Below are 19516 nucleotides of genomic sequence, written 5' to 3'. Positions count from 1 at the left end.
CCCAGCACCATGGCTTGCTGTGTCCCCCGCTGCTGCAGCGTCCCCACTGGCCCGGCCACCACTATCTGCTCCTCTGACAAGTGCTGCCGTTGCGGAGTCTGCCTGCCCAGCACCTGCCAACACACGACTTGGCTACTGGAGCCCACCTGCTGTGACAACTGCCCCCCACCCTGCCACATTCCTCAGCCCTGTGTGCCCACCTGCTTCCTGCTCAACTCCTCCCAGCCCACCCCAGGCCTGGAGACCCTTGACCTCACAACCTTCGTTCAGCCCTGCTGTGAGCCCTGCCTCCCAAGATGCTGCTGATCGGTGACTGCATTGCCCAGCTCCCAACACTAAAGGGGTCCACACAAAAGCTTTAGTGTTCACCTGTGTCAGTACCTGCAACTAATTTCCTCTGCTTTAGAAGGTGGACCAGGGGTGGAATTATCACCACCCAAAAGAAACCAAGAGGCTTTCAAAGGCCATGTAGCTGGTAGCAATAACCAAGTGAAATTTGTACAGGTGGGTGCCAATAGGCTTCCCATAGTTATTCACTTCCTTCATATTAAAGCATATCTTTCTTTGAGGACCTCGGGTTTCTAGTTTCTAGTCTTGGGTATCATTCTGGAAATTGAGGAGCTTCTTCATGATCAACCTAATAAATTCCACATCTCTGGCATAGCTCAAATGTCTACAGTTACTTTTTATTTTTGTCCATTCTTTAAATGTGTTTCTTAACTCTAAATGTCAGAATTTTAAGGAAAACTATGAACATCTTCAAAACTGACAACAGAGGGAGTAAGGACAAATATTTCTTGCTTTCGTTTTTCTTGTTGTTTTAAGAAAATTCACTGGCTTTGTGTAGAACATGATACAATATATTGACATATTAGAAGTAGAATTTTCCCCAATTTGCCCCCCCACAATAAAAGGTTTAAGGTAGGTTGGTAAATGTTTCACATGGCCCAAAGACCAAATATGACAAATATATCAACTAGTCCAACTGATCTAGCTATGCAAAAATTAATAATATAATAATGAATTTTTCATTCAAAAATATTTATTAATGCCTACTGTGTGTCCTGTGTTTTACTGGCCCTGCTCAACGTGAGCTGGTAGTCTGGCAGGTGAGGTAGATGCATACACAATACTCATTTTTTACTTCATAGACTTATAAATTATTCCTTGAATTTAGAAAATGTACTGTAATTTTAAAATTAGATGTGTTTTATTGGCAGCATTATCAAAGAGCTGGGGGACAATAAAATTGAGAACAATTAAAATGGCTGTCATGGGAACAAGAGGAAAAAGACATAATCAAAGACAAATGAACTGAAACTTGTGGTCAAAAGGATATAAAGGAAACGAAGGTGCAAAGTTAGCCCAGGCAAGGGGGTTATGTCACTAACTGAGCCTGGGACAGAGGAAAAGGAGAGAATTCCAGAGTAAGATACTATGTTTTGCTCTAAACACATCAAGCCTGAGGTACAAGTGGCATATCCGAATGCAGTTAAGGCTGCTAGAATTTGCAGAACAATGTTCCAGAGAGGTATGAGGGAGTATGCAGAAGTTTGTGTAAGGTGTCCTCTTAAGTACTTTTAGAGGGTTGGGTTTCATGTATGCAGCATGAAATTCCAGGAAGCTTAGAAGACAGTTACTGCTTGGGAATTGAGAGATGAACCGAGAAGACAAAGATCATTTAGTATTATAAAATATTGAAGTTCCAGTTCAACCAGAGCAGAAAAATATCTCTGGCATTTTTCTTGATGCTAAAGAAAGGACACATCGAAAGTGTAGAGAACACACACAATTATACCTGCCCTAACAAAGCCTAAGGCTAAACCTATGAAGATCAAGAGGGTCTACCAGCAGTATAATTTCCTGCCTGAAAAAAACTTAACACTCGAGTGGAAAAACATCTCTGGCATTTTTCTTGATCCTAAAGAAAGGACACATCAAAAGTGTAAAGAACACACACCAAATTATACCTGCCCTAACAAAGCCTAAAGCTAAGCCTGTGTAAAGCTAAACCTGTGAAGATTAAGAGGGTCTACCAGCAATATAATTTCCTGCCTGAACAAAACTTAACACTCAGAACTCTGCAACATAATCAAGACTTCCTAAAACATGAGCAGAACATAACGTGAAGAAGCAGAAAAATATAATCCATATCAAAAGAAAACGCAACCAATAAATATAGACCTAGAAAAAGAATTAGTAGAAAAAGATTTTAAAATAAGTATTATAAGTATGTTCATGGATTTAAAGGAAAAGATGGAAATAGTAAATGAACAAGATGGAGGAATTTCAGCAAGGAAGTGAAAAATATTTTTAAGAAAGAAGCAAAGGAAAATTCTAGAACTAAAATATACAATATCTGAAATAAAGAATTCAGTGAATGGACTTAAAAGCAGATTGTATACTGAAAATTAGGAGAAGGATCAGTGAACTTAACATAAATTTATATCAGTCTAATATAGATAGAAATGATCAAACCAGAAGAACAGAGGGGTGAAAATATTGAAAAAAAAAGTGAACTGATCCTCAGTGGTCTGTGGGACAATATCAAGTGTCCCAATATACATGCAATTGGAGTCTCAGAATAAGAGGGGAGAGGAAATTGGGGTAGAAAATATTGGGGGGAAAGGAATGAAAACTTTCCAAATCTGGTGATCTAGTTCATCAATCCACAGATCGAAGAAGTTCAGTAAATCTCAATTTGCTGATAAACACAACCTACACACACACACACCACTTAGATATATCAAACTACTGAATAACAAAGATAAACAGAATATCTTAAAAGAAATATGATCTTATAATTGTCAATTAGATCAAGGGAAGGGAAGGGAAGGGAAGGGAAGGGAAGGGAAGGGAAGGGAAGGGAAGGGAAGGGAAGGGAAGGGAAGGGAAGGGAAGGGAAGGAAGGAAGAAAGAAAGAACTAAGAGGGGGAAAGCCCATACTACATAGAAACAAAGGATAGCTGTTTTTCACCATGGGAAGTTCCGGGAAGATGGCATCAGAGTAGGCAGGCAGGGCTCAACTCTCTCACAAAAACAACAGAGAAAGGGCAAAAAGCTGTCTGAGGGACCTCCTTTGGGGATCAGCAGACTAGGACAGTGCTACACAACTCCCAAGAGGGTAAGGGACAGAGAGATGAAGAACCCAAAATAACTAACTCCCTCAATCTGGTAATATCTGGGCAAAATCCTACAGCTATCAGCATACATAATGATGAAATACTGAACGCTTTCCTCCTAAGGTTAGGTATAGGGCAAAGATGTTTGCTTCCAACACTTTTTTTTTAAGATTTGTTTTATTTATTTCTCTCCCCTTCCCCTTCCCCTCCTCCCGCCCCCATTGTCTGCTCTCTTGTGTCCATTCACTGTGTAGTCTTCTGTGCCTGCCTGCATTCTCAGTGGCACTGGGAATCTTTGTCTCTTTTTGTTGTGCCATCTTGCTGTGTCAGCTCTCCATGCATGCGGTGCCACTCCTGGACTGGCTGCGCTTCTTTCATGTGGGGCGGCTCTCCTTGCAGGGTACACTCTTTGCACGTAGGGCTCCCCTATGCCGGAGACACCTCTGTGGGGTACGGCACTCCTTGAGTGCAACTGCACTGCACACGGGCCAGCTCACCACATGGGCCAGGAGGCCCTGGGTTTGAACCCTGGACCTCCTATACGGTAGGCAGACACTCTTATCAGTTGAGCCACGTCTACTTCCCTTTCAACACTTTCATTCAATATTTTACTAATGACTGATGCAATAAGGAAAAAAATTGAAATGAAAAACAAAAGAATTAAGCAAACTATCTCCCCTGGCAAAAGACACAATTTGTAGAAAATCCAAAGGAATCTATAAAAATATTAATAAACCTACTAGAAGTAATAAATCCAGCAAAGTCTTAGGATACAAAATAAATGTACAAAAATAGATTGTATATACGTATACTAGCAACACAATTGGAAAAACATTTTTAAATGCCTTTACAGTACATCAAAATATAAAACTTTTAGGAATAAAGTTACTTTATAAAGTTATAAAACACGAAACAATGCTGAGAAAAATTAAAGAAGACCCAAATAAATGAAGTAATATAGATTCTATTGTTAAGATAGCACTCCTTCTCAAATATATTCAGTGTCATCACAATCAAAATGTCAGTGGGGGTTTTGAAGAAAACAACAAGCTAAGTCTAAAATTCTAAGAAAATGCAAAGGACCTAAATGGCCAAAATGATCTTGGAAAAAAAAGAATGAAGTTAAGGATTCAGACTTCCTGATATCAAGCTCATAAATCTAGGTTAACTTTTGGCATAAGGATAGATAACAGATGATTGGAACAGAATGGAGAGTCTAGAAATAAAAAAACAAATGCAGAGTTGATTGATTTTCAATGAATGTGTCACTTTAATCATTGAAGATAGAAAGTCTTTTCAACAAACGATGCTGGAGTAATAAGATAAATACATGAAATAAAATGAGACTTGACCCCACCTCACCTCATACACATACACACACACACACACACACACACAAATAAAGTGGTTCATAGTCCTAAAAGTAAAAGCTAAAATTATAACATTTCTGTAATAAGAGTTAGGATAGCAATCTATAAACTTAGAAGTAACCTTGGTGTAAACAAATATTACTTAGAGAGGGCACAAAAAGCTCTAATATGAGACTTTATAAACAGGACTTTATCAAAATTAAAAGCTCATGTGCCTCAAAAGACATTATTAAGAAAATAAAACGCCAAGCTAATGGCAGGGAAAAATATATTCGTGGTGTATATATATACGATAAGGACATGAATCCAGAATATAAAATGGATTCCTACAAGTTAGCAGTAAAAAGATTTTTTTAATGAAAAATGGGCTTGAATAGTTGCTTCACAAAAGATATTCAAATAAGCACATGAAAATATATTCAATATCATTAGTCACCAAGAAAATGCAAATTAAACCACAATGAAATTTACATGCACTAAAATGTCTATAATTTAAAAATCTGACAACTCCACATGTTGATGAGGATACAGAACAACTAGATCTCTCATACAGTATTGGTGAGAACATACAATCACCTTGGAAAAAAAGTCTGATTGTTTCTTATGCAAAGAAACATACAGTTATTCTATGACTCAGCAATTTTATTCCTAGATTATTTACCCAAGAGTAGTGAAAACATATATCCACAAAAAGATTTGTAAAAGAATATCTATAGCTGTTTTATTTGTAATAGCTCCCAAATAAAACAATCCAAATTTTGAAGAATGAATAAATTGTGGTATATTCATATAATGAAATGGTCCTCATCAATTAAACAATAAAATGAACTACTACTGATAGAAATAACAATGTGAATGAATTAAAAACATTATTCTGAGTAAAAGAAATCAGATTCAAAAGTATGCTTCCACTTATTAAATTGATGAATAGGAATCAGAGTAGTGGCTGCCTACAGGAGGGGGGATGTGAGGGATAAGGGGACATAAGGGCACACTCTGGTGTGAAGGAAATGTTTGCTATCTTGACTGGGGTGCTGGTTACATGGGTATATACATTTGGCAAAACTGTACATTTCACTATACATAAAGTTTACCTCAATGAAAACAAAAGTTGGAGAAACAAAAAGAGCATGTCCCTGAATTTGGCAATTATGAAATTACTGGAGAGCAAGATTCATCAATTGGAGACCTACATCGGCATTGCATTTTACCATTGATAAAGTGATGGATAATCATATTGTTTAACTCCTGACAACTTTATGCAATAAAAGGGCAAGTGTTTTTTTCCCCATTTTACAGTGAGACTGAGTCCCAAAGGGGTCTCACGATTAGATAAAGACCATACAGCTAATAGATAACAATGTTGGAACCAGAATCTATTATGAACCCAGGACAGGATTCTTTTTTTCTCCACCAATTTTCCTTAGTCTTTAGTATTAAATTATTTTCACAGGAATGATGTACCAGAACAGTAACCGTTATCAAGAATAAGGGATATATTTTCAGCAAACACTTAATAAGAACCTATTTTATTAGGCCCCATGCACTGGGGCTATGAGGTTTTAAAGGAGCATTGTCAAATAAGATCAGTAAATATTAAAATACATTTAAAAATTGCAATGCAATGTGTCAGCTGCCTAAGTGCAGGAACATACACATTGCTATGGGTAGAGCCTCATCTCAATGTGAAGCAGTTGGATGCCACTTCAGCTGCGTCTTGAGGATTAGACAAAGGAAACACCACCTGCAAAGCATGGATGTATGGCTGGAGTTTGGAATTGGTGAGAAGGAGTTTCAGGAAATGAGCCTAGAAAAAGTAAATGGACACCAGATTGAGGAAGGTATTCTATGCCAAGCTATGAAGTTTCGACTTCATAAGTGAAGAGTCACAAAAACAGATTTGTATTTCAGATATTCGAGCAGCAGTTGGTGGATGTTCTGGGATAAGAGCATATTACAAAATGAAATAACTATATGTTTTTATCATGACCTTCCATGGCATCTATTTATTTTTCTCTATTTCCAGTGTCCCTTCCTCTTAGGATGATATGCCATAAGAACAATTGCTGGTCAATTTCCCATTATTCTAAGATAGGAATAATTGCTACAGATAGTTATACAACACTGTGCTAACTAGCCAAGGCAAAAATAAATAGCCCTTCCTGGTGTATATATATAATAACCAGTAATCAACATTTTACAAATAGAAATTAGCTTGAGACAAATGAAAATATGCCGTATTTTACCTGATACTTTAAAATAATGACACATTGCTGCATATAATTAACTGGACAACCAGGTCAATGGATTCTCTTCAAAGATATTTTTCTTTTAACTCATTATGTTACTATGGGATTGTGCTTTATATTCACTTAATGTTCTTTGTTTCACATATGTAATTTTTAACACATTTGTATTGTAGCAAAATAAACATAACATAAAATTTACCATTGTAAAGTATACAATTCATGGCACTCTTATTAGAAATACCTGAGTAACCTATAAGTACTCCCGTGGTAAATAATAATAGTTCCCCTGATCTAAAACTGAGACATAAAGAACGTGGAGAAGGCAAGCTTTAACAAATCAAGGATAACAACTCTAGCCCCAGCTAACCAATTTATATTTTGGTTAAATAGCACAAATTACGCCAAACAGTTAGGCAATGTGGTCTTATCATTTTCACACAGTGAGATATGGTTAACACACAGACACTTCAATCCAAGTACACACCTCACTCCTCTACCATATAAACACATAGGCTATATCACAATCACAAAAAGCATTACAAAGATGGCTTATCACACTGAGCCTTTTCATGATAGTGGCACAAACAAATAAATGGCATTTAAAATATTGTAATATTAATTTTTAAAGATTCAAACATTTTAAATGCACAATATCAGAATCTATGGGGATATCATTTTCCTCAGTTGTAAATAATTACTAATTGGCCAAATTTTCTTTCTTTCTTGATTTTATCAAAAGGACAGTGTTTCCTGGGAAAATTTCCTGAAGCTAGTATTTTATCCTACTAGCACATGAAAATGGTGTTAAGTCCTGATTCAGTAACCTAAAGTTATCCCTCTTTTATGAGGCATAAAACTCTTCCGTAAATAACCTAGACTAATGAAATGTTCTTATGAAAACTGGCATAAACAGTGATAAAGAAAACATTTGGTGCAACCTGTAAATACCCATTTGGGGCCTATATATAAGTCTCAGGAAAGGGAGAGACTTCTAGAGTCAGTCCATCTGAGTTTTGCAGTAAGTCCCTGTTCTTCGCTTCTACTAGGATGACTTCTGACTGTTCCCCCACTCGCTGCTCTACCGAGTCCTGTGTCAAGGCTTCCAAATGTCCATCTGCTTCAACCTGTTCCATGGAAACATGTCTCCCCAGTACCTGCTTTACATCCAGATGCCAGACCCCTAGCTTCCCATCCAGGGCTCACCTGCCAACTGGTTGCTTCGCCCCCTGCTCCTTTGCTGGGAGTTGTAATGTGCCATGCGCGGTGGGGAACTGTGTTTGGTATGAGGATGGGGTGTTCAACAGCAACGAGAAGGAGACAATGCAGTTCCTGAATGACAGACTCGCCAGCTATCTGGAGAAGGTGCGCGGCCTGGAAGAGATGAATGCAGAGCTGGAGTGCAGGATCCGAGAACAGTGTGAGCAGGAGGTCCCACTGGTGTGTCCCGATTACCAGGGCTACTTCAACACCATTGAAGATCTTCAACAAAAGGTCTGGTGTCTTGTTGCCGTAATTCCTCTGCCTACCCAATCAGTGATTTGCTTTATCTTTACACTAGAAGAGGCCATTTGATGAAAGGAAATCAAAAGAGAGGGAAATTCCAAGGGCTAATGTGGTATAGTGGAAAGAGCTCTTCACTAAGAGTCCAGAAACATTAGCACTAGCCCCCACATTGCCACTAATTAATTGAGTGACTGTAATAAAGTCACTTACCTGCAGGCTTTACCTTTATCTTCTATAAAATGAGGGGAAACTGTATTATATCTAAAACTATTTCTGTGTTTAACACTGTGTATTTATATTTAAAACAGAAACTTAACTGTCATTTTTTTTATCAAAGACCTAGTAGCCTTTCTCTTCTCTTACTGATGAATTTCTCTTATCATGGATGAGTATACAGTCCTGAGTGGCACAGTTAATCAGAAAAGCAGGCTGAAAGCTATTGTTACTTTAGTATAGAGATTTTTAAAAGATAAATAACTGCATAAATGTTAAATGAATAGATAGGTTTCTTGCAAATAATCATTTATTACATGATAACTTACTTTCCAGATCTTGTGCATGAAGGCAGAGCATTCTAGACTTGCTGTACAGCTCGACAACTGCAAACTGGCTGCTGATGACTTTAGGTCAAAGTAAGTTTAATTTGAATTTGAAATTAATTTATGATTCTCTCTTACACAAACACACATTCAGCACCAATATTTTCTATATAATATTTTTAAGTTAGCAAAGCTGGACTTTTTAGTTATTTGGGATATAAAGGAAATCACGGAAGTGGCTCCCTTGAGTCCACATGTGATTCATCATTATGCCCCCAGTACTTTGCACAGTCCTAGCATGGTAGCACTGGATCTGCATCTCTTTGGTTATAACAGGTACGAGGCTGAGCTGTCTCTTCACCAGCTAGTAGAGACTGACATCAGTGTCCTGCGCAGGATCCTGGACGAGCTGACCCTGTGCAAACCCGGCCTGGAGGCCCAGGTGGAGTCTCTGAAGGAGGATCTCTTTTGCCTTAAGAAAAACCATGAAGAGGTGAGGAAAGTGGCAAAATGGCTGAAGGGCTCTGAGAGAGACAAAGTTGAACTGATAGATTTCATGTTAAAGTGTATAAATTGATCATGAGTTGATGCGGCTTAAACTGGAACCAAATTACTCAAGGGCACTATTACTATGCAGTCTGATCATTCCAGTTTGACTCTGAATGTGGACATGAAATAGTCCCTGGCCTGTGCCAGATGAAGGATCCAAACTCTCCTCTTGCCATTCCTTTTTCAGTTATCAATAAGTGTGCCTCAGATAAACCTCATTGGCTACAATACTGCAAGCTATTTATTTGTTTGTTTGTTTGTTTGTTTGTTTATAAAGCAGCTTTAGATTGCATAAAAATATTACATCAAATATATAGGGGCTTCCCATATACTCCACCCCCTCCCTCTACCACATTAACAACATCTTTCATGAGTGTGGTACATTTGTTACAATTGATGAACACATATTGAAGCACTGCTACTAACCATGGACTACAGTTTGCATTACAGTTTAAACTTTGCCTCATGTGATTTTATAGGTTTTGACAAAATGTATAATGGCCTGTATCCATCATTGCAATGCCATGCAGGACAATTCTAATGTCCCCAAAATGCCCCCTTGTTATACCTATTCTCTCTCCCTCCCCTCAGAACCTCTAGTGACCACTGTCTTTATATCAATGATACAAGTTCTTCCATTGCTAGAATAAGTCTATTTTAGTGCATAGTTGCATTCCCCCCTTATGTTTGTTCATTCTTCAATCTTGAAGATTTTGAGATGGTGATGCCCATTCTGTTTCTGATTGAGAGGGGGCTAAGATCCCATGGAGCAGATGGATGGAACTGTCTTGTTTGCAGTTGTAGATACTCTGTTTTTTGGGATGGGCATTATTCATCATTATCATTTTGTTAGTTGTCCTGGGTGAGTTCAAAGAACTGGAGAGCAGGTGTTGCAACTCTGCTGAGATTCAGGGCTCAACCAGCATATGAACAGACTGAAGATGTAAGTCTCCAGGACATACATTTAATGAGTATAGTGCTAATTATAGGTTCAAATAAAAGGGACAGAAGAGCCCTGTGTAGGGAAATTATAAATGAATCTAACTCTGTTGCACTGGGGAGCATAAATTCCAAAGTAAGGCCCACTGACATGGTGCCAAACTCCTGAAATTGTCTTCCCTGCTTATAGTGTCTAGATATCTCTAAAGCCCTGAGGAGCCCCACTGTTTGAGGCACTGTTTACTGTGGCAGCCAATGAGACCCTGCTGAGATATGCATAAGCAAAACCTCTGGAATGACCTCCCAACTCACTTTGAAATCTCTTAGCCATAAAAACTCATTTGTATTTAATAGTTCCCCCTTTTGGACAAGGTCTTTTTCCAGATGCATAGCTATTTGGCACTTGGTAATAATCCCTCAGTGCCAGGAAGGATCATCCCGGGAGTCATGTCCCATACTGGGGGGAAGATAGTGCATTTATAAGCTGAGTTTGTGCCATTGTTTTTTGTGGAGGAGGTGAGCAACTTTATAAAGGCTCTCCTTGGAGGCTTTATGCCAGCTCCAACCTACAAAATTCAGGCTATGAAATCCACTTCAAAAGGGGATAAAGACTCATGCAATATTTGGGTCAATATTTGTCAATGTTCTGCATTTATCCTGTATTGACGAAGTTGAAAAATGATGTAACAAAGCATATTTTCCCTCTGAAAAAAGCACATTTGTTGATGGGAATAATAGCTAACATTTACTGAGAGATCTTACTATGTGCCAGAACTTTTATAAGTTCTTTGAATGACTATGAGTACTCATATAGCCCACATTTACACTTTGGAAAAGGTACAATTATTATACCCATATTGCAAATGAAGAAACGAAGACAGTTACAAGTAATGAAAAGAGATTCAAGCCAGGTGATCAGAATGTAAATCCCACACTTTTAACTACAACTCCAAAAAACAAGAAGGGGATGTCATTGGGATAAGACCCTCTCCAGTTGGTTTTCTCTCCCAATACTCTGTGACATTCCTTACCCATTACGCTTCCAGGAGGTGGCCTTGCTTCATGAACAGCTTGGTGACCGACTCAGTGTGGAGCTAGACACTGCCCCCACCATCGACCTCAACAGCGTCCTGGATGAGATGCGCTGTCAGTATGAAACAGTGCTCACCAACAACCGCAGAGATATGGAAGAATGGTTAGCTGCTCAGGTGGGCCCGGCAGCCGGAGAATGGCAGGCTTCCAGCCTTCTGCCTTCTTTGTGTTCTCTAATCCGTGCCTGTGTTTCAGATGGAGGAGCTGAATCAGCAGCAACTGTCCAGCGCAGAGCAGCTGCAGGGCTGCCAGACAGAGATCCTGGAACTGAAACGTATGGCTAGCAGTCTGGAGATTGAGCTCCAAGCTCAGCAAAGTCTGGTGTGTAAGGCAAAGACAGCTCCTGTTTTGTCACTGATGAATCAGGCCCTGAGACAGCCCAGGGAATATTGTCCTCTCTTCCATAACCCAAGGGAGAAACAGTTCACACAGCAAAATACCTGAATTTCCAGTTTGCAAGGACTGCGTTTCTTGCCTTTAGCACACTTTTCAGACAGTTAGAAGCAGGAGTGAAAGGTCAACAGCCTGTGCTATCCCCACAGGATGCTTTGGCCACACACCCCTGGCTCCCAAGCTTGGACATGATCTTGCAGCAACTTCCAGAGACAGAAAGAGGGAGAGGGCAGGAGTGGGGGTGGGGGGAACCCTCTCAGCCAAAGGCTCTCAGGAATTCCAGTGCTTTTGATTCAGAACAATTTTCCACATGACCATCCTATCTAAAGTGGAAAAAAAAAAGACTTTTCAGGCTCTTTCAGCCTACAACTATCCTCAAGTTCCCTAGGATTCACATCTCCACCTGACCCTTCAATGTACCTCCACCCCAATCAAGCAACAAGAACACCATGCATTCAAAAAGGTATGGCAGCCACTTCTAAACACCACGTGCACACCATGCTAGGTGGTGACTAATAGCTGAGCATGAGTGTCGTGAGAGGCACCATGCTGATTTAATCCTTACAATAACCCTGTGGGGTAGATACCTTTCATCTATACCTCCATGGTACACATGAGAAAAACTGATGTCAGATTAAGCAAACTGCAGGGGGTCATGCAACTTTAAGAGGCAAATGTGGAAGCTGGAACCAATGGTTGGTTGAGAGAAGAGCCCTTCTCTTAACCACACTGTGATGCCCCTCCCTGCTGGGAGCCCAAACTCGACATTTCCTCTCAAGGGCTGGTGATCCTCCTTAAGCAGCAGAAGTAGGCCGTAGGTTGCCGTCGTCGCAGTGGTGGTGCTAACATGCAGGTTGTAGAACATGGATTTCAAGGAAGCCTGGGGAAAAGCAATTTTAAACTAAGCTGAACAGGGAAAAGCGTCATAAATTGCCCCTAAAAACTTTCCAGGCACTCTTCTAAGAGTGTTACACATATTAACTCATTTAGTCCTCACAACCACCCATGGGATAAATACTTTGCATTCTCCATTTTATATATGATAAAACTGAGGCTCAGAGAAGCTAAGTAATTTTCCCAAGGTCACCTAACTAGAAAAAGGCAGGGCCAGGGCCTGAAAACAGGCATCCTGGTCCTGTGGTCTGGGCTACACTGTCCTGTTTACCTTTTATTTTTCTCCCACAGACAGAATCTCTAGAATGCACTGTGGCAGAGACAGAGGCCCAGTACGGCTCCCAGCTGGCCCAGATGCAGTGCCTGATCAATAACGTGGAGGACCAGCTGGCGGAGATCCGCTGTGACCTGGAGCGGCAGAACCAGGAGTACCAGGTGCTGCTGGACATGAAAGCCCGGCTGGAGGGTGAGATTGGCACATACCAGGGCCTCCTTGAGAATGAGGACAGCAGGCAAGTACAACACAACTGGTCATGAATTCTCTCAGTCACGAAGAGATTGAAAGTGAAGGGCTGATATCAGAGAATCCTGCTTACCCCAAGGTCAAATCTCCCTAAGATGGTTAAGGGAACTTCTTAAAAGAGGGATGCAGAGCAGCTAAGGCTAAGCACGTGACAATAGAAATGTTCTGAAATATTCTAAAGCAGAATAAATACCATACGTAACATTTCATGCTCGGCTCTACTTTTGCTCTTGTTTTCTTCTAAAGGGAAATCAGGAACATACACAAAATGGCATATGCAAAATGAAGAAAATATATAAAATATTATTCAATGTCACTTCTGAAGTGACAATTCCGGGTCCAGGGATGAAATAGACTTAAAGTGTTATTCTGCAGAGAGTTCCCTTCAGAACATAATTTGTAAGGCAAAAATTTTCATAATTTTTCCCAGTTGATAATTTATCAAGATTTCCCTTATTAAGCCTAGTTGAAATTTTTCCCCCAGACTTCCCTGTAACCCGGGTTCTACAACTTGCACATCAAGCAACACCTGTGAGCCATGCGCCACCTATTTCATTTGCACAGTTGGAAACTGCTGTGTGTGACTGTTAAACACTCAACACAGCTAATGGATGAGTGGAAATCAGCAGTGCCCTAGAAAACAGATAGGGCTTCAACCAGAGATGAACAAAGCTGAAATGCATGCTAAAATTGTCCTCTAAGCATCCTCATTATATTTTGCTTCATTTCCTCTGCTACCTGTTTATTCAGGGTATTCTAGAGGTCCATAAAGCTTTCTTGCTAATCTGCAACTTTTATTCCTTAGCATGGTAAATATAGCTTTGCAAATCTATTTTGCCAACAGCCATTTAATCCCAGGAATTTGTCAAAACCAACGCTCATATATTGATTTTGCATAAGCCCAGGTTGAAAATAATTTAGCTCCTCAAAAGCAAAATTTAACTAATCCATGCAAAATGTCATATATAATGGAAAATAACTGTGTGTATCTTCCTGAGAACAGGAAAAAAGTAAAATAAATTTTCTTGTGTTGTATTTTAATTATGAAAGTACTAGATTCTCTTTTTTTAATTTGGTACAGGAAGGGGAAAATACCATTCCTAATTCCATCCCTGAAACATCCATTGTCAATATTTTTGGGAATTTCCAATTTTCTTTCTTATAGATAGATTTTTTCCATATAGTTATAGTCATATTTATATACAGTTACATAACCTATTTTTTTTTTCATTTTTGTCATCTAAACATTTTCAGTCCTAAAAAAAGCACAATATTGTTTTGCAACCATCGCTGCATAATATTACCGGTACAATGGTCTGATAGTGGACATTTAGGTTATAAGAATAATTGCGCGTACACATTTTAAAAAGCAAAGAATAGAATTTCCACTTTCAAAAAGATGAAATTGACATGTGTCTCCCTATTCCTCCTACAAAGTTTAGCTAAAATCTCTGAACATTATGTATAAAACAAACATAAGACTCTGAAAGATGGTGGACCAAGTAAGATCCTCGAAACCCAAGGAAAAACATGATCATGGGTTCACTATGTTTTCTTTTTTTAAATTTAAAAATGTCCAAAATTTACAAACACGCTAATACCCATTAACCAACCACCTACTTTCCCCCCTCCTTCTACCTCTTCTAGATTAGACCTCTCATCTACTTTCTGTCTCTACAAATTTTCTGTTTCTAGATAGCTCATAAAAGTGAAGTCACACAGTATTTGTCCTTATGTGCCTTGCCGCTCTTACTCAGCAAGTTTTCATGCCTGTGTTTTCTTTATCTCCCACACATCCCAGAGTATGTGCTAGAGAAGACAGCAACCCAGAAATACCAACCGTTGCAGACAAAAAATAAAAAGCTCCAAGAAAAGTTTGTTCTCTCTAGTTAAAGGATCAGAAAAGGGGCATCCCAGCAACATAGAAACCAACCTCTCTACTCAGCCAAATACCACAGAAGAGATGTGCTCCCCATCCCCAACCCTCGCCAGTAAAGGCCAGGTGGGGAGCCTAGACTTTCCTCATCTCCAGAGCATAGCAAGACACCTGAACCTCTACATTGCAGCAGATCAGAAAAGGCTAAATGGGGGATCTGGGCCTTTCATTCCCACCATGAGATAATGAGGCCCTCCACCACCACTACCTCAGTGTCAGGGGAGACCTCATGGGGAGGCTGGACTGATACCTAACCTGGCAGGTGTCAGAGGAGGCCTGGTCAGGACTTCCATCGCTCTGCCCAGCAGTAACAAAGCTAAGCCCTACACAGTCAGTGGAAGTCACTTGGGGAGCACCCCTGTCTCTCCCAGCCCGGGTGGTATCAGCAGAGGCCAGGTAAGGAGACTGAACTCCCAATATTCCCACCCTCCCTGGGTGTGGGTGTCAGTGGAGACAAAATGTGGCCACTGGACTTCCACCCCCACCTGGCAGAAATGAATCAGCATTACCCTTCCCCCTCCAAAGAGATGTAGAGGAGACCTGCTCAAAACATAAAATTAAAATAAGATCCTGAGTCTCATAATATAATACCCAAACTGTCCAGATTTCAATCAAAAATCATTTCTCCTACCAAGAACCAGGAAGTACAACTCGAATGGGAAAAGACAACAGATGGCAATGAGAAGATGACAAGGACGTTAGAATTATCTGACAAGGATTTTAAAGCAGACATCACAAAAATGCTTCAATGAGCAATGCTTTAACAAGCACTCTAGAAATAAATGGAAAAAAAATAGAATGTCAGCAAAGAAATAGAAAATATAAAGAACCAAATGGAAATTTTAGAACTGAAAAATACATTGAAACTGAAATATATACTTGTGGATTGGCTCAAAATCAGAATGAACAGGACAGAGGAAAAAGTCAGAAAACTTGTAGAACAATAGAAATCACCCAATTTAAACAGCAAAGAGATAATAGACTGTAAATAAAAAGACAGATTAATACATTTTTAAAAAATAGTTCCTCAAGGAATTATGGTGCTACATTAAAAGATCTAACATTGATGTCATCAGAGTCCCATAAGGAGAGGGAGGATAAAGAGAGAAGGACTGAAAAGGTATTCAAAGAAATAGTAGCTGAAAATTTCCCAAATTGGCAAACAAATAAACCTACAGATTGAAGAAGCTAGATGAACCCAATACAACATACAAAAAAAAAAAAAAAAATTCATGACAAGACAAATCAGAGTCAAACTTCTAAAAATGAAAGAAAAAGAAAAATATCATGAAAGTAGCTAGAGAGAAATGGTACCATGCTCTTTCTCTAAAGGAGAAAAAAATTTGAATGACAGCATATTTAATATCAGAAACCATGAAAACCAGGAAGTGGTACAACAGTTTTCAAGTGTTAAAAGGAAAATAATTATCAATCCAGAATTCTATATCTAGTAAAATATTCTTCAATAATGAAGGGGAAATCAAGGCATTCTCATATGAAGGAAAATTTAGGAACATTGTCACCATGAGACCTGCCCTAAAAGAATGACTAAAAGGCAGCTTCTAAACAGAAAATAAATGACAAAATAAGGATTTTTTGGAATATCAGGAAAGAAGGACAACAAAAAAAGTAGAAATAAGGATAAATACAATAAATATCCTTCTCCTTTTCAGATTTCTAAATTATGTGTCATGGTTGAAGCAAAAATTGTAACACCATCTGATGTGATTCTCACTGTATGTGGAGAAAAGATTTAAGACAATTGTATCAAAATGGGAAATGGGGAAGGATAAAGGATTTGAGAGGTGACTGCTAAGTGGTGTGGAGTTTTTCTTTTTGGAGTAATGAAATTGTTCTAAAATTTTTTTGTGGTGATGAATGCACAACATTGTGATTACACTAACAGCCATTGATTACATACTTTGGTATGTGAATATATCTCAATAAAACTGCTTTTTGAAAAACGGGAGAGGGAAGCGGACTTGGCCCAGTGGTTAGGGCGTTAGTCTACCACATGGGAGGTCCCCGGTTCAAACCCCGGGCCTCCTTGACCCTTGTGGAGCTGGCCCATGCGCAGTGCTGATGTGCGCAAGGAGTGCTGTGCCATGCAGGGGTATCCCTGTGTAGGGGAGCCCCACGCGCAAGGAGTGTGCCCCATAAGGAGAGCCGCCCAGCGCCAAAGAAAGTGCAGCCTGCCCAGAAATGGTGCCACCCACACGGAGAAATGACACAACAAGATGATGCAGCAAAAAGAAGCACAGACTCCCGTGCCGCTGACAACAGAAGCAGACAAAGGAGACGCAGCAAATAGACACAGAACAGACAACTGGCGTGGGGAGGAGGGGAGAGAAATAAATAAATAAATAAAAAACGGGAGAGACGAGATGACAAAGACAGGTACATTTCTATACTTCATTCAGACTGATAAAATGTTGACACCAGTAAATATATACATAACCATATACACCAGTAAATTATGAATATATATACCTCTATATATGTATGTATAGGTATACACACAGTCTGTCTTCTGCTTCCGGTGGTGCTTCTCTGTGGCGCATGCATGAGGATCGAGCAGTCCTGATGACGCTGGGAGATAACTTCGGGCCAGACGGGCAGCTGCAGCAGCTCCGCCTGTCCTGTGAAGCCCACATAGACGCTGACCCTTTCCAGGATCTGTTGTCTGGTGTGGCCCAAATGAGGGGGCGAGCCAACCTGCTTGGCCCCTGGTACGGCGGGAAGCGCAGGATCGGGTGGCGGCAGCTCAAAACAGGGTCTTGGACGGTGATTAACGTGATGAAGAAGATGAAAATAACATTGATAACAGAACTAACTCAGATGAAGCATCTGCAAAACAGCCTAAACCACTGTCTGAACAATAGCTTTTATGAACCTTTAACTAAAAGACTGTTGTTATATCCTAATTATCACATACTGACATTTCAGGAAGACCCCTCCTCTAATTTGGAACATCAGTTTTGTTCTCCTGGAACAATTTTGTCAAGGAAAAAATTATTTCTTCTGTTTCCAGCAAAAGGTATAATAAATGTTTAGAAATAAATCTGTTTTCTTGAGTGAGAAATAAATTTCAGACTATGGTTATTAAATAGGAAATTTCATGATATCTAGAGGTGCCAAGGATTGAAACCAGGACCTCATATGTGGGAAGGTAGCACTCAACTGCTGAGCCACACTGGCTTCCCTGAGTTGGCTTTTTCATTTGTTTTGCTTGTTGTCTGTCTTTGTTTTTTCAAGAGGCACCAGAAACGGAACCCAGGACCTCCCATGATCTCCCATGTGGGAGGCAAGCACTCAACTGCTTGAGTTACATCTGCTCCTCGCAATTGGATTTTTATCATTTTTTTCTACTTTTAAAATAACCATTGAATTAAAATATGTGATATCTACATCTTTTAAGCTTCTACTTCTGTTATAAATAATGCATGTCATGGTTCATGGCAATAACATTTCAAAGAACTGACATGATCAAGTAATGAAAACGAGTATTTAACTATTAAGATTGGTAGTTCTTTAAATAAAAATACTAAAGAGAAAGGAGATCCCTTGAAAGGGACCCAAGGAAACCTGGAATCTATACTCAAACCCAGTATACAAACATCCAGAGATGATACCACTCAAGAAGTATATATTAATCTGATTTAATTTGTACCTTAATAGAGCTAGATGGGGGTATATTTCTACATTGTGATATGGTATGTGTACAAGTAAAAATATAAGGCCTTAGGTAAACATGTGTTGACCATAGCTTAGATACTTCCTCTCCTTCTGTAGCCATACTTTGATTTAGGTTAATTGAATCCTTTTAAAATATATAGTCCTAAAATGTTTGTATGTGCATGTGTATTCCTTTTCTGCTTGTTAGTCCAACTAAGGCATTTTGGTTTGCTCTACTGTGTATCTTACCTGATCCATTTAGATAGCTAAAATGCAAGTGAATGCAAAGAAATCAAGTAGCATGGACCTAATGAAATGCAAAGTGTCATGAAATTTTAGAGTTAGAAGTAACCTTACAAATTATACGATTTATATCAGAAATAAACAATTTCAGAATAGGTATTTGCCCAGAGCTGTAATATAACCTTTGGCAGAGCTGAGTTACATACATAGCCTTTTGCTTTTTTTTCCCTTAAGCTGATAAAAGGTTAGAGAAATCATCCATCCACTTATGTGAATCACTTTTATTATGAAATAATTTCAAAGATAGAACTTTAATACTTTCCCAGTTACACATTCTGAAACATATAGCTTACAAGGTATGTTCTAATAAGGAAACTGAATTTATATACCTTTTCATATCTTTAAGGTATTGCTTTACTTGGAACATTAGCCTTCCACTAAGTACTCTTAGGTAATCAAAACAATACCAACTAGAAAAAATCTTTTATA

General features: G+C 39.2%; 2 protein-coding genes and 1 long non-coding RNA gene across 3 annotated transcripts; 2 read left to right on the top strand and 1 right to left on the bottom strand.

The window, feature by feature from the left end:
- The first annotated feature begins 9 nt into the window (after positions 1-9).
- LOC139437247 (keratin-associated protein 3-3) lies at positions 10-306 on the top strand. Its single transcript, XM_071210900.1, has one exon. It carries the CDS (start codon positions 10-12, stop codon positions 304-306), a length of 297 nt encoding a protein of 98 aa, XP_071067001.1.
- A 4970-nt stretch (positions 307-5276) lies between these two features.
- LOC139437263 (uncharacterized) lies at positions 5277-11851 on the bottom strand. Its single transcript, XR_011647001.1, has 3 exons — positions 11303-11851; positions 7945-8112; positions 5277-6299 (listed from the first exon to the last, which is right to left on the bottom strand). It is a non-coding gene; the product is annotated as an uncharacterized lncRNA (long non-coding RNA).
- KRT40 (keratin 40) lies at positions 7773-13757 on the top strand. Its single transcript, XM_004450121.3, has 7 exons — positions 7773-8232; positions 8794-8876; positions 9120-9276; positions 11318-11479; positions 11559-11684; positions 12942-13162; positions 13658-13757. The coding sequence occupies exons 1-7, from the start codon at positions 7789-7791 to the stop codon at positions 13755-13757; spliced, it is 1293 nt and encodes a 430-aa protein (XP_004450178.2). The 5' UTR covers positions 7773-7788.
- Positions 13758-19516: the final 5759 nt, after the last annotated feature.

The sequence above is a fragment of the Dasypus novemcinctus genome, chromosome 21 (assembly GCF_030445035.2).
Source record: "Dasypus novemcinctus isolate mDasNov1 chromosome 21, mDasNov1.1.hap2, whole genome shotgun sequence".
NCBI lineage: Eukaryota > Metazoa > Chordata > Mammalia > Cingulata > Dasypodidae > Dasypus > Dasypus novemcinctus.
This window is presented reverse-complemented; position numbering and strand designations above follow the sequence as displayed.